Source organism: Acinonyx jubatus, chromosome C1 (assembly GCF_027475565.1).
Source record: "Acinonyx jubatus isolate Ajub_Pintada_27869175 chromosome C1, VMU_Ajub_asm_v1.0, whole genome shotgun sequence".
NCBI lineage: Eukaryota > Metazoa > Chordata > Mammalia > Carnivora > Felidae > Acinonyx > Acinonyx jubatus.
The window spans coordinates 160782379-160796386 of record NC_069381.1 but is presented as its reverse complement, the minus strand read 5'-3'; the positions used below and the strand labels follow the sequence as shown (position 1 = coordinate 160796386).

Here is a 14008-nt window from a genome sequence, read left to right as displayed (position 1 = left end):
GAGCTTTGTTTATTCTACTGTAGGCATCACAGGACACTACATACTTCAAGTAAGAAGTAAATACTTGAGAAAATAAATGAATAATCTCTCTTTGAACTGTACGTGTGAATTTACATGAATTATCTCTATTTTATGGCTAAAGATCGAGCCTAAAATGACTAGCATTCACGTGATTTTGAGCCATTTGTGTTTGAAGTTGGATCAGTGACACATTCTTATTCATTCTTCATGTGTTACTTCTGAGGGCTTCTCCCCAGGGTTGCTGCTAGATGATACTGAACCTTTGTGCTAACTAGAAAAAGGGTGATCCTCTGGGTGGATGTTGTCCCATGCCAACTCTCTAGGGGGAGTGGGTGTGATTTCAGCCCCCAGCTATCCCTTCAGCTCGTCATACTAGATGTTTAATCTTTTATGTTGGCTTGTATCACTGCTAGTAGTCATTTGTTAGAACTACTAAGTAAAATTTACAGAATTTTAGATCCACCAGAAGTTCAGTAGGAGCCATTTTTTTCTGAGACATTTCTGCATTCGTCGAAGAAGATGATGTGTCCAAAGTTACCAAAAACAAGTGTTAAAGTTGGATGGGTTTTGAAAATACTCAGACTTTCCTTAGTCCCATGAAATACATCACATCCCTTACTTTTTCCAAGCAGAGAGCTGGAAGAAAAATTGACCTCCCTTACTTTACAAAAGGCAACTTTATGCTCAGTCACATAACTTTTTGATCTATTCACATGCTCATTCCTTTGTCCCAGTATTTCTAGGTCATGTCTTCTGTCGCCCAAACGATTAGCCATACTTCTGGAATACTTTTCCAGATTCCTTTAAAGAAATGTGCTTTGCTGGGACCTAATTTCGTCGGTCAAGCAGTGACTGAACTCCTTCCCCACGCACACAGAGAGTCCAGTTTCACAAAAAAGGAGAAAGACCGGGAAGGGGGCCCCTCCCATAATGAAAGAACAATGAAAGAACAACTGATTAAAAGGCCAAATCTCACAAGGTGCCAATTGAAAGAAAAAGTCACGCTATCCTCCGGCCAGCTCAGATCAAAAGGGGAACAACCTGTTCAATTCTCTCAGCCAGGGCCAATTTTCAATTTCTTCTTTCTGCTTCTCCTCCACCACCCCCTGCCCGCCAGCCCACCTGTGTGGGACTGTCGTTGTCCTTCCCAACTAGTTGCCAATAAAGTTGGTACAAAGTGACCTTGAGCGGCTTCCCTACTGCCCCGTTTCCCCGCCTTCTCCATCCGGGTGCCGCGGCGCGGATAAGAGCCGGACCGCGCCTGCGCGCCGCGCGCCGCTCCTTCGACCTCTGCCGCCGCAGTTGCCGCCGCCACCTCCCGGGAAGGTAAGCGGAGGGCGCGACAGCCGGGCCTGGCCCGAACGGAGCGGCGTCCAGCCGGGATCCATTCATTCTGCTGGCGCCTTGCTGGACGAGGGCCCGAGCCGACGGCGTGCTCCGGAGCCCGCGGGACGTGGGTGGGAAGGACGGGCCCTGGAGGGCACTTGACCTTAAGCCCCTTTACTTCCGCAGAGGGGAAGCCCAAGAGCCCACGTCGCCATTCACTCACGTCCTCCAGCCGCGCCGCCCCGAAGACTGTAAGATGTTCGCCTGCGCCAAGCTCGCCTGCACCCCCGCTCTGGTGCGTAGCCCAGGCTGGGCCGGGACGCGGAGGGCCGAGCTCTTGGCCCGGAGCGTCCACGTTGTTGAATGGGGCACGGCACACCAACTTCGGGGGACAGTTCACCCCTTCACCTCTTACCCTCTGTGTCCTCTCCTGCCTTTCCTTCTGATCCTGGGGCACCTCGCTCGGCTCCTCCCCACCAGTAGGGCGGTGGGGTGCAGCCGCGGCCTAGTTGTCACGCTTCGCTCGCTGTAGGTCAAACCCTCCTTGCAGCTAGTGCCGGAGCGGCCCCCTCCCCCACCTCCTCGGTGACTTTGGGGTTGGGGTCGGCGCGAAGGTTGGGGTGCTGTTCAGGATGCTGGGGGCCCCTGAGGCCTACTTGACCGCATTAGCGTTTTCCATTGCCTATCTGTAGGTCAAACTCGCTGCTGCAGAAGGAGGGACTTTGCCTCACCCTGTGTGGGCGGAGGAAGGTGGTGGAGGAGTCGAAAGTCTTTCTTCCTGCCTCTGGCTGTCATTTCCATAACCATTTTGGAGGCTTTAGGTGAAGTGAGGATGTGGGGGACTTGTCTTAGAGAATCAAGTCTTGGTTCTGAAGGGATTTTCTGTGACCTTAGTTTAGTGGACGGTCAAGGGCAGAGACGCTGGACTGCGAGACATTCCTTATGGTCAGAGTATTTCCCCGATGATTCGTACGTTGGTACAGAATTGCTTAAACTGCTTTTTTATTTTATAATTAACGGACATATAGGAATATCTTGGAAGTTGTGGGACTCATATTAACTGATGGGCTATTTTAAATGACAAGCTTTTCTAGCAACACTCTGATATACTTGTTGCTGCACCGTAAGTTTACTGAAGAATGTGGCATGTTTATTGCTGTTTTTCTGATCTGAGTTGTGGCACCACAGTAACTGAAAATCTAAAAATAATGCTTTCTTTCCACCAATTGTTCTTAGAAGTTTTATTCAGATTATTACAAATAGGTTATGTACCACACTTTAAACTTTAATTAGCAACTTTAGAACTATTAAAATACCTTCATGGACTGAAAATAATCAAACAGCAAGATACCAGACAATACAGAAAAGTCATAAGCTCTCTGATTCATTTTTGCTGCTTGCTTTTTTAGAACTCCTGGTACAAGAAGGGTCATTGAAGTCTTATCCACTGTTAATATTTGGAATATTTTTTTCATTCATAGATCCGAGCTGGATCCAGAGTTACATACAGACCAATTTCTGCATCAGTGTTATCTCGACCAGAGACTAGGACTGAAGAGGTAATAGCAGTAGTAATAGAAATTGAGTAACCCTACCAAGTAAGTCCTGTGATTTTAATCAAAGGGGAGGAAAAACCTCATTTGTGAATGGTTTGAGAGCAGTTTTTTTCCACCCTTTTGTCAAAAAAATAGTGCAGAGGATAAGCCAATGAAAGGAACTTCTGTATCCAAAACTTACCTCCTTGAGTTGTCCAAGAAATGGAGTCCGTCTGTATATTTAAATATATGGTTTTGAATGCCTGTATTTAAGATTACACTTGCTACAGTTATTGAAAAGCCTTCCCTACCAAAAAGCTTATTCAAATACACTGTCTCTTAATTTTCAACAGCCTTATAATAGATATTGTTCTCCCTATTCTACAGCTTTGGAATTATTCTAAACTCTTGATTTTTCCATTGTGCCACACCACCTCCTATTCAGACTCAGTTACAAAATAGAGAAGTAGCTACCATTTACAGGATAGTAATTAAAATAGCTACTTGTGATTATTGATTTGACCTTTGCCTTTATTTCCTTTTGTCTAGGGCTCTACGGTATTTAATGGGTCCAGGACTGGTGTGTCCCACCTAATCCAAAGGGAGTTTCAGACCAGTGCAGTCAGCAGAGATATCGATACTGCTGCCAAATTTATTGGTGCAGGTGCTGCCACTGTGGGAGTGGCTGGTTCTGGTGCTGGTATTGGAACAGTCTTTGGCAGCCTTATCATTGGTTATGCCAGGTAATTTCTATCACCAAATAAGCTACTTTAAGAGCATGCTTGACATAGTTGGAAACTTGGAAAACTAGTCAGATAATAAGTACTTTGTATTAAGAGCCAACTCTGTGTCTTGCATTGTATTTTGAGGGCTTTGCATGCATGAGCCCACTTAACTCTCACGACACCCCTTGGAGATATACTCCAGGTTACCTGTGAGGGATGAGCAACGTAGAAATTACACTGATTGCCCAAGTAGCTAGTAAGTGTCAGAAAATAAATTTTAATTCTGACTTCAAAGTCTGTACTCTTGATTGTGAAGCTGTTTTTGGAATATAGTTAACAGCACAGTCTTTAGAAGTATCAACTTCCGTTTTCTTTAAGACCTTATTTCTAAACTATTAGATCTTAAGAGCACAGAACATACTTTCACAGGGATAGCAAATATGTCTGAACCCCTTAAAATGGATGAGGACTAACCATGTATATTGACATACAGAGTTAGCTTCCTACCTTTTCCCCATGTGATTAGGATTGAGGAGAAAGGAATAGCAAAAGCAGAAATAAAAGAGAGCTGGGCAAATACTTTTCCAGGACTCACCCAGTTTACAAAGATCCCACAGTAATAATCTGATTCTTTAGCATTTACCAAACATTCTGAAATTCAAATAATATTTCAGAGTAACAATTATATGTGTTGTGTCTCTTTTAGAAATCCTTCACTGAAGCAGCAGCTGTTCTCATATGCTATCCTGGGATTTGCCTTGTCTGAAGCTATGGGTCTCTTTTGTTTGATGGTTGCTTTCTTGATTTTGTTTGCCATGTAACAGAAATTACTGCTTGAAATGTTGGCATTCATATTAATTACGGATGTAATTGTGTGTATCTTACTGTGACTCCGAAAACTATAGTGTTGGTGTCATGGAAATGTACGTTATTTCCAAGGTCATTTCATTAAAGGTAAAAACTTTAATTTTTGCTGTGATTTGTACTTACCTAAATTTAGATCATCATAAAGAAGAATATGCATTCAGATAGATGCTGTATAAGTCAGAGGAAACTACGGCTGTTGGCCCATGATGAAAAAGATCCAATTTCATGAAAATTCTCTTATATAGTATTCTGCATATTGTAATTTGTAGGGCTTTTGGTTATCCATATAAAGGAGAAATATGTGTTTTCAGCTTCTATGAAACATGATAAATTAAACCAAAATAGTTAATTGCTTGAGATGGTTTTGTGTTTTTAAGAGCTAACATGAGTTATAGGGTCTAGCAATACCTAGGAGCAGAATTACCTTCCAAGACTAACTTGGCTAGTATTACACAGCTGGATCTAAAAATAAATGTCAGCTTTTTAGGAATTGAAGTCTTGTTAAACTGGGGGGAGGGGTTGCTTTTCAGTTATGTCTCACGTTTAGCAATTAAGTGTCCTATAACAAAGTAGAGTTTCTAAGAAAATCTAATTAGCATCTAGTTTCTTACTTGAACAAGGCTCTCGTTAAAAACCAAATACCAAAAAGTAAGCTGAATTGGCTATATTTTTAAAGCCAAAAGTTGCTAAAGCATTGGTTATCACTAGAATTTGGGGATGCTAGTTGATTCAACAGTACTTTGTTTCTAATACTACATGGAGTATGTTAAAGAAGAATGTAGAAATTGTACCTGTAAGATTTGATGTCTAGATCTTGGGAACCAGTTGTGGAAGGACAAGGGTATGTGCATCACACAAGTGCCACTCCCTGTCCTAGGAACTTAATGTATCTTAGGTAATTTAGTCCTCGATGACAATCTTCCATAATTAGGGAGGAAAGATGAAGAGAAAAAAAAGCCCAGAGGGATTAATTCCCCAAATCACATAGCCATTAAGTGGCAATGTCAGGGTCCAGATTCAGACCTTCCTTGATTCCAAAGCCCATGCTTTGATTTTTTTTTTTTTTTGCTTTTTCTTTCTTTCTTCCTTTTTTTTTTTTTTTGTAAGGGATGACAAAGGAAAAACTGATTTGGGAGAAACTGTTTTGTTATAGAATTTAAAGCAAAAAATGGAAGTATAATTTTACAGATAGCCTTGTGGGCTTGAAAAGAGGAAAGGAATGGTGTTTGGTATGGAGTAGATTTGAATAAAAGCAGTGCAGAGCAGCAGTAAGAACCCAGCTCCCGATAGTTACCTGAGTTGGTAATGAACCTCGTTAACCTCACTTTATGACTACCCAGTAATATTGGAAAGTTTGTTAACACAAACTCATAAAGAGCAGTGAGGATTATTCAAGTCTGGTTACTGACAAGAAGAAATGACAGGTCAAAGGGGCTCTAAGCAACAGCAAGCCAGCACATTGTTCAACAGGCTGACCTATGAGCTTCAAACTGGGTAAGGAATGAGTAGAGCCACAATAGTGACAAGTTGGAATAAAAGAGGCTGGTCAAGGGGATTCTGGAAAGATGGAGTAGGAAGCACCAAGAATCTTCACCACGTACATAGCAATTGCACTGTCCTATCTAATAGAACTGTTTTGGAACTCTGGTCTATTAATGGCTTGCAACTTCCAAAGGAAGGCTTGGACTGTAAATTGGGGTTAATTTCAATTTCAGGTCTTCATAGAGTAGCAGCTGCTAACCCTCAGCCCCAGCCCCAGGGCAGGCCACTATGTACATCTTCCTGGAGCAGCTTATACACAGCTTACAGGAGCCAGGGTAAGCAAAATGAACCCTGCCCTCCAAATACTGGTCATCAATGCTTTTATCACAGATTGCTACTTCTGATTACAGAGGTACAGATAAAGACGAAGGTGGCCATTGTTGCTGTACCTCCCTTAATTGTTACAAGCCCCTCTCCACTCCCAACTGAAGTGACTTCAGGGGATTTAAAGAGCTGGTATTCATTTCCACCTTTATTTCTCTTTCCCCTTTTGGGAGCCAGACACTAAAGACTAGGACATTCAAAAACAACTGTATATACAGGGAAAAGTTGAAAGTGATCACTCGTGTCCAAGAAAAGGCACAGGCTCAGAAAAGACCTGAGAAAACAGTAAGTTTACACATCAGGCTAATCCTTGGCACAGAGATCATTTACAACAATTAAAAAAAAAAAAACCCTAGGAAAGAAGGATAATCTGCCAGAGATACCATATTATTCAGATATCTAGTTTGCAACAAAAAAATCACAAGGCATTCTAAAAACAGGAAAGTAGCGCCCGTTCAAAGGGAAAATAGACTGTCCCTGAAAAAGACCTGATAGCAGATATCTAGATGAAGACTTTAAAACAACCATCTCAGAGATGATGAAAGAACTAAAGGAAGAGGTAGAGTAAGTTTAAAAAGTGATACATGAACTTCCTTATACTGAAACAGCACAAAGCTGCAATAATCAAGAGTGTTAATGGCATAAGGAAAGAGTAGACCAATTGGATAGACAGCCCAGAAATGAATCTTTGCATATATAGTCCAATAAGTCCCAATTTTGGTAAGAGTGCCAAGACCATTCAATGGGGAAATGATAGACTTTTCAACAAATGGGGACCTCGGAAACTGGATATCCACATGCAAAAGAATGAAGTTGGACCCCCATCTAACAACATATACAAAAATTAACTCAAAATGGATCAAAGACTTAAATACAAGACCTAAAATTACAAAGCTCTCAGAAGAAAACAAGGCAGGGTGCCTGGGTGGCCCAGTCAGTTAAGCATCTGACTCTTGATTTCGGCCCAGGTCATGATCTCATGGTTCCTGAGATTGAGCCCCTCCTTGGGCTCTGCGCTGACAGCAGGAGGCTGCTTGGGATTCTCTGTCTCCCTCTCTCTCTGCCCTTCCCCCACTTGGGTTCACGTGCACAAGCACACGAGCTCACTCTCTAAATAAACAAACACTTTCCAAAAATGAAGAATAGGCAAAAGCTTCAGGACGCTGGATTTGGCAATAGTTTCTTGGATATGACACCAAAGAAAGGCAATAAAATAACAAAATTAGATAAATTTAAGATGAAAATTTAAAATCTTGTGCAGTAAAAGACACAGTCAACAGAGTAAAAAGACATCATACAAAATGGGTGAAAACATTTGCAAATCCTGTATTTGATAAAGGCTTAACAATATCCACAATATATGGAGAAGTCCTAAAACTCAATAAAAACACAACACAATTTTAAAATGTTCAAAGGACTTAAATAGCCATATCTCTGAGGAAGATATTCAGATGGGTAACCAGTACATGGTTGTGTGATCTGAAAATATGCATGGTATGATCTCAATCTTTCTGTATTTGTTGAGGGCTGTTTTGTGACCTAGTATGTGATCTATTTTGGAGACTGTTCCATGTGCATTCAAGAAGAATGTATATTCTGCTTTAGGATGAAAAGTTCTGACTATATCTGTTAAGTCCATGTGGTCCAATATCAGTGTCATTTAGAGCCGTTGTTTCCTTATTGATTTTTCTGCCTAGATCTGTCCATTGTTGTTAAGTGGAGTATTAAAGTCACTATAATTATGGTATTATCAATAAGTTTATGTTTGTGACTAATTGATTTATATGTTGGATACTCCCACATTGGGGCATAAACATTTACAATTGTTAGCTCTTCTTGATGGATAGACCCCTTAATTAAGATATAATGCCCTTCTTCATCTCTTGTTACAGTCTTTATTTTAAAATCTAGTTTGTCTGGGGTGCCTGGGTGGCTGGCTCAGTTGGTTAAGTAGCGGACTTCGGCGCCAGTCATGATCTCACAGTTCGTGGGTTCGAGCCCTGCATCAGGCTCTATGCTGACTGCTCAGAGCCTGAAGCCTGCTTCGGATTCTGTGTTTCCCTGTCTCTCTGCTCCTGCCCTGCTCATGCTCTGTTTCTCTGTCTCTCCTTCAGAAATAAACATTTAAAACAATAAAATAAAATCTAGTTTGTCTCATATAAGTATGGCTACTCCAGCTTTCTTTTGACATCCGTTAGCATGATAGATGGTTCTCCATCTACTCATTTTCAATCTGCACGTTGTCCTCAGGTCTAAAATGAGTCTCTTGTAGGCAGCACATAGATGGATCGTGGGTTTTTTTTTTTTTTTTTTTAATCCATTCTGATACCCTATGTCTTGATTGAGGCATTTAATCCATTTACATTCAGAATGATTGTTGAAAGATACGGATTTAGTGCCATTGTGTTATCTGTAGATTTCCATGTTTGTGGCCATGTCTCTGGTCCTTTGTAGTCTTTGCTTGGTAGTCATGCAGGGCTGGTTTAGTGATCATGAACTCCTTTAGTTTGTGTTTGTCTAGGAAAGCCTTTATCTCTCCTTCTATTCTGAATGACAGCCTTGCTGGATAAAGGATTCTTGGCTGCATATTTTTCCTATTCAGCACATTGAACATTTGCTGCCACTCCCTTCTGGCCTGCCTAGTTTCAGTGGGCAGATCTGTTACTACCCTTATGTGTCTACCCTTATAGGTTAAGGACCACTTGTCCCTAGCTGCTTTCAGAATTCTCTTTATCTTTGTATTTTGCCAGTTTCACTGATATGTCATGGTGTTAACCTGTTTTTGTTGATTTGAAGGGAGTTCTCTGTGCCTTCTGGACTTGGATGTCTGCTTCCTTCCCCAGATTAGGGAAGTTCTCAGCTATAATTTGTTCAAATAAACCTTCTGTCCCTTTCTCTCACTCTTCTCCTGCTGGAACTCCTCTAATATGGATATTGTTACGTTTCATGGAATCACTCAGCTCTCTTAATTCTCCCCCTTGTGATCTAGTAATTTCCTTTCCCTCTTTTTTTTTTGTCAGATTCATCATTTACCACCTATTTTATCTTCTATTTCACCTATTCCCTCCTCTGCTTCTTCCATCCTTGCTGTCACTGTATGTAGTTTATTTTGCATCTCATTTGTACATTCTTAATTCATCACGACTAGTTCTTAGATCTTTGATCTCTGCAGCAAGAGCTTCTCTGCTGTCTTCTATGTTGTTTTCAAGCCCAGCTATTAGTCTTATGACTGTTATTCTAAATTCTTGTTCTTATATATTGCTTATATCTGTTTTGAGCGATTTTCTGGCTGTCATTTCTTCCCAAATTTTCTTTTGAGGAGAATTCTTCCATGTTGTCATTTTGGGTAACTTTCTGTCTTATGTGTATTTTAATAGCTTGTTATATTCCTGCACCTGAACTACTATATTAAAAAGGGGTCATATACTGTCCAGGGCCTAGTGCTTCAGGAAGCATTCTTGGTGTATGTTGCAGACAGTCTGTTGTTGTGTTTTGGCTGTTCTATCTCACTGGTCAGTCCTCTCTGCAAAGCTCCTTCTTGCTTGCAGTAGTGAGTGTTTGGACCTTCAACCAGGTGTGCTTTGATTTGTTCTTTGAAGTAACCCTGGAAAAAAAGGAAGAAGGAGGGGAGGAGCCTGATCCCATAAAAGAGAAAAACGAAAGGGGAGAAAAGAAGACCAACCAGAATAAAAAAAAAAACAAAAAACAAAACAACTATAAGGCTAAATCCAGAGAAAGAGAAAGGAAAATAAAGAAGAGATAGAAAAAAGTGTAAAAAGAAGAGAGTAAAAACGCCTGATCAAACAAGCAAACAAAAAATTATATATAGATACATTTCTATATCTATTTTATATCTATAGACCTACATCTATATATAATATAGAGAGAGATGTAGATATAGATAGATGTAAATATAAAATAAGAATTGGCCAAAAACAAATCAGAAACTATAAGCCTGGTTCCAAAAGAAAAAAAATAAGAGGGCAGAAAGAAAAAGAAGACAAACACAAAGAAAAACAAAAAATTAACAGTTCGTCTGTTGGTGCCTGGGACCAGTGGCTGTGCTGGCCTGGCGGAGAGAGGCAGGCTGTATCGGGGGTCAGTCAGCTCCAGTAGATAAGCAGTTGCCACGCAGGGAGGGGAGGGCTCAGGTGTAAGCGGGTCCCACTTCCCCCGGGGGGCCTCTGTGTTGCTCTCCCAGTCCCACCATGCTGGTGCTGGGGAGAAGAATGGCGACACCCCGATCTCTCCTCCCCTGACCGGGTGTCTCGAACCACACTGTTCAGGCAGCCCTCAGCCCTCACAGAGTAGCATGGGTGGCCGGCCAGCCCTGCTCCACAGTTCTCCCCCGCCTCCTAGGTGCTCGGCTGGGATTCAAAACCCAAAGTCTTAAAGGACCCTGCACCGACTGGACCCTTTCCTGGTGCAGCGTCACTCAGCTCTGCTGATAAAAGGGCTTTCTTTGGCTGGCACATGCAGGGGTTCACAGCACTCGGAGGAGACTGCTCTCTCCTAGGGCACCCCTGAGATCACTACCATGCCCTGAGCGGCTCCTTCCCCTGCCAGCCAGCACACGCGCACAGACTGGCCTTCCCTCCGGAGAAAGTCGCGCACTTTTGAAACCTCCGAGTTTCAGCTCCTAAGGCTGTTTGCAAAATAGAAACTGGCACCCTCCCTATTTCTCATTCCCCAGTCCGTGGTCTGGAGAGGTTTGCCTCTTGTGCTAACTCAATAGGGCAATTTCACACCCTTTCTCTCCCTTTCTCACCCTTTTGTCTTTCCATAGAAGGGGTTCCCTCCCCTCTGTGCCTACACCGTTTTTTTCTGCCCCAATTCACATACACACACCTCGATACCACCATGCTGTCTCCCTCCAACTGTGGAGATCTTTGTGCCACTCCACAGATCAATTTCCTGGGTGTTCCAAGTAAGCTGGCCTCAACACAGCTGTATCCGAGGGAGGAGGAAAATCCCAGTCCCCCTACTTCTCTGCCGTCTTAACTCTGCCCCCCATTGACCAGTACACGAAAAGATGCTCACCATTACGAATAATAAGAGAAATGCAAATCAAAGCTACAGTGAGATACCATCTCACACCCTATAGTATGGCTACTCTAGAAACAAAACAAGAAACAGGCATTGGCAAGGATGTGGGGAAATTGGAACTCTTGTGCACTGTTGGGAGGAAGGTAAAATGGTGCAGCTGCTGTGGAAAACAGTATGGTAGTTCCTCAAAATGTTACCAATAGAATTACCATGAGATCCAACAATTCCGCTGATGGGTATGTACCCCAAAGAACTGAAAGCAAGGTTTTGAAGAGATATTTGTACACATGTTCATAGCAGCATTATTCGCAATAGCTAAATATGGCAGCAACCCAAGTGTCCATCAACGGATGACTGGATAAGCAAAATGTGGTATATGCATACAATGGAATATTTTTTAGCCTTAAAAGGAGAGAAATTCTGACACAGGCTACAATGTCGATAAACCGTGAGGGCATCATACTAAGTGAACTAAACCTGTCATAAAAAGACAAAATACTGTATGATTCCACTTAGGTAGAGTAGTCAAAATCATTGAGACAGAAAGTAGAATGGTGGTTGCTAGGGGCCGGGGAAGGAGAAAGGGGAGGGGTTCCAGTTTAACAGCTATGGAGTTTCAGTTTCACAAAATGAAGAGCTATGGACATGGATGGTAATGCTGGCTGCACATTAGGAATGTATTTAATATCACTGAAACATAAACTGAAAATGGTTACGATGGTAAATTTTGTTATGTATGTTTTATGAAAATAAAACAGCGCTAGAACAGTCAAGGGCCCGGAGGGTACAAAACAGCGGAAGATCCATTTCAGTTAAGAGCCAACAAATAGACAAGAAATTTAAAGAACTTCAGAGTGCAAGCTCTTGAAGGTAAGTAGGTCCAATGAATGAAAAAAAAAATTTGCTGAGCAGCTAAAGTTAGGTAGAAATGAATGCCCGGATGCCTGGGTGGCTCAGTCCATTAAGCGTCTGCCTTCAGCTCAGGTCATGATCTCATGGTTTGTGGGTTCGAGCCCCGCACTGGGCTCTGTGCTGACAGTGCGGAGCCTTCCTGGGATTCTGTCTCTCTCTCTCTCTCTCTCTCTGCCACTTCCTGGCTTGCTCTCTCTCTCTCAAAATAAATACAAATAAACTTAAAAAAAATGGATGTCACTGAAGTTTAAGGAAGGATTGTAGATAAGTGGGAAATATGATTTGAAAATGTATATATATATATATATATTCATAGTTCTTCAGTAAGTTTTAAATTCTATTTGGCACTTTTAGCCAATGTGGTTAGGTTTGGGTGTTAAGTGTTTGGGAGAGGATGGTATGTGTTGTTTCAGTACTATCCTCTGCAAAGGCTTTTAAAATATGTGATTTCTACACACGAAATTATGAGTTGTTGAATGTTCTACATGCCGAGCATATATTAATTTAGTAATTTCATGGTATTATTCTGTTGATAATATTCTGGACTTAAGACCTCAATACATCGTCCGTCAATTACTTGCCCAATACTTTACATTACTACGGCCAAAAATTATTATTTTTTTCAGATCCAGCACCACCCTCCTCTGCCTCAACAGACAAGGCAGTTAGACTGTCTCTGCCAATAGCAACATTGTGCCTTAGCTGGCTTTGATGTAGAGATAGCTGATACGTAGCAGTCGAAACTTGTGACAGTATAGGATTTATAAGCAATATCATCGTTTTTACAGATTTTTTGGAAAGTAGATAACATGGCTTTATTTATACTCCTCTTTTCCCTCCACCCACCCTTATCCTACCCTCCTCCTTCACCACACATATACACAAGCTCAGCAGTGCATTTTGTTAAAGGCTTTCTGGTGATGTGTATATCATGATATATGCAGCACTGCTGCTCAAAGTGAGGTCCAGGGGTCAGCAGCGTTAGCATCACTTGGGAGCTTGTCGGAGATATAGGTTCTGGAGCTTCACACCAGATCTTCTAAACCAGAATCTGAATTTTAACAAGATCCCAGGTGATTTGTATATACATTAAGCTTTGAGAGTACTGGTCTAGAATACTGCAGTCCCCCATATGCCTTAGCTCAGACTCCTTATCTTTCAAAAAGTTGTCAACTCATTAATTGGGTAGTCCCCTGCCCCCCCCGCCACCCCTTTCTTCCTGGAATGTACTGCTAATCCAGTGATTCTCAAAGTGTGGTCTGAAAACTTCTGAGGGCCCCTAGAACCTTTCTTTCAGGGGTTTCACAAGGTCTTCCCTTTGCCGCTTGCACAGCTACGTGAGGCTAGATTGTCATTAAACACTTCAACCAAAACAACATATTGCAACAGATCAAATACAGGAGTAGATTAAGTGTGACTTAATTATTTACAACAATGAAAACAATGCCATTCTTCTATTTTTGCTTTGGAAACTATAGTTATTTTTCTTTTTTTTTTTTTAAGTATAGTTCTTTTTAAAAAAAAAGAACATGTTATTTATGTTAACATGTTGTTATGGAGTGAAGGGTACTGAATCTCCCTGACTGGTCTGTCAGTGATAAAACAGGCTCCAATATGACCTTTCACTTACAACTTTATAGAAATGTCAGTTTTGTAAGTTGAAGGTAACCCTGTATCCCTAGGTTACTTCCCTTCAGCTATCAATCTATT

General features: G+C 41.6%; 1 protein-coding gene across 1 annotated transcript; it reads left to right on the top strand.

Moving 5' to 3' along the window:
* The first annotated feature begins 1206 nt into the window (after positions 1-1206).
* On the top strand, positions 1207-4574 carry ATP5MC3 (ATP synthase membrane subunit c locus 3). The gene is made up of 5 exons (XM_027055453.2): positions 1207-1347; positions 1534-1642; positions 2829-2906; positions 3432-3625; positions 4314-4574. Exons 2-5 carry the CDS (start codon positions 1604-1606, stop codon positions 4426-4428), a joined length of 426 nt encoding a protein of 141 aa, XP_026911254.1. The 5' UTR covers positions 1207-1347; positions 1534-1603; the 3' UTR covers positions 4429-4574.
* The last annotated feature ends 9434 nt before the right edge of the window (positions 4575-14008 follow it).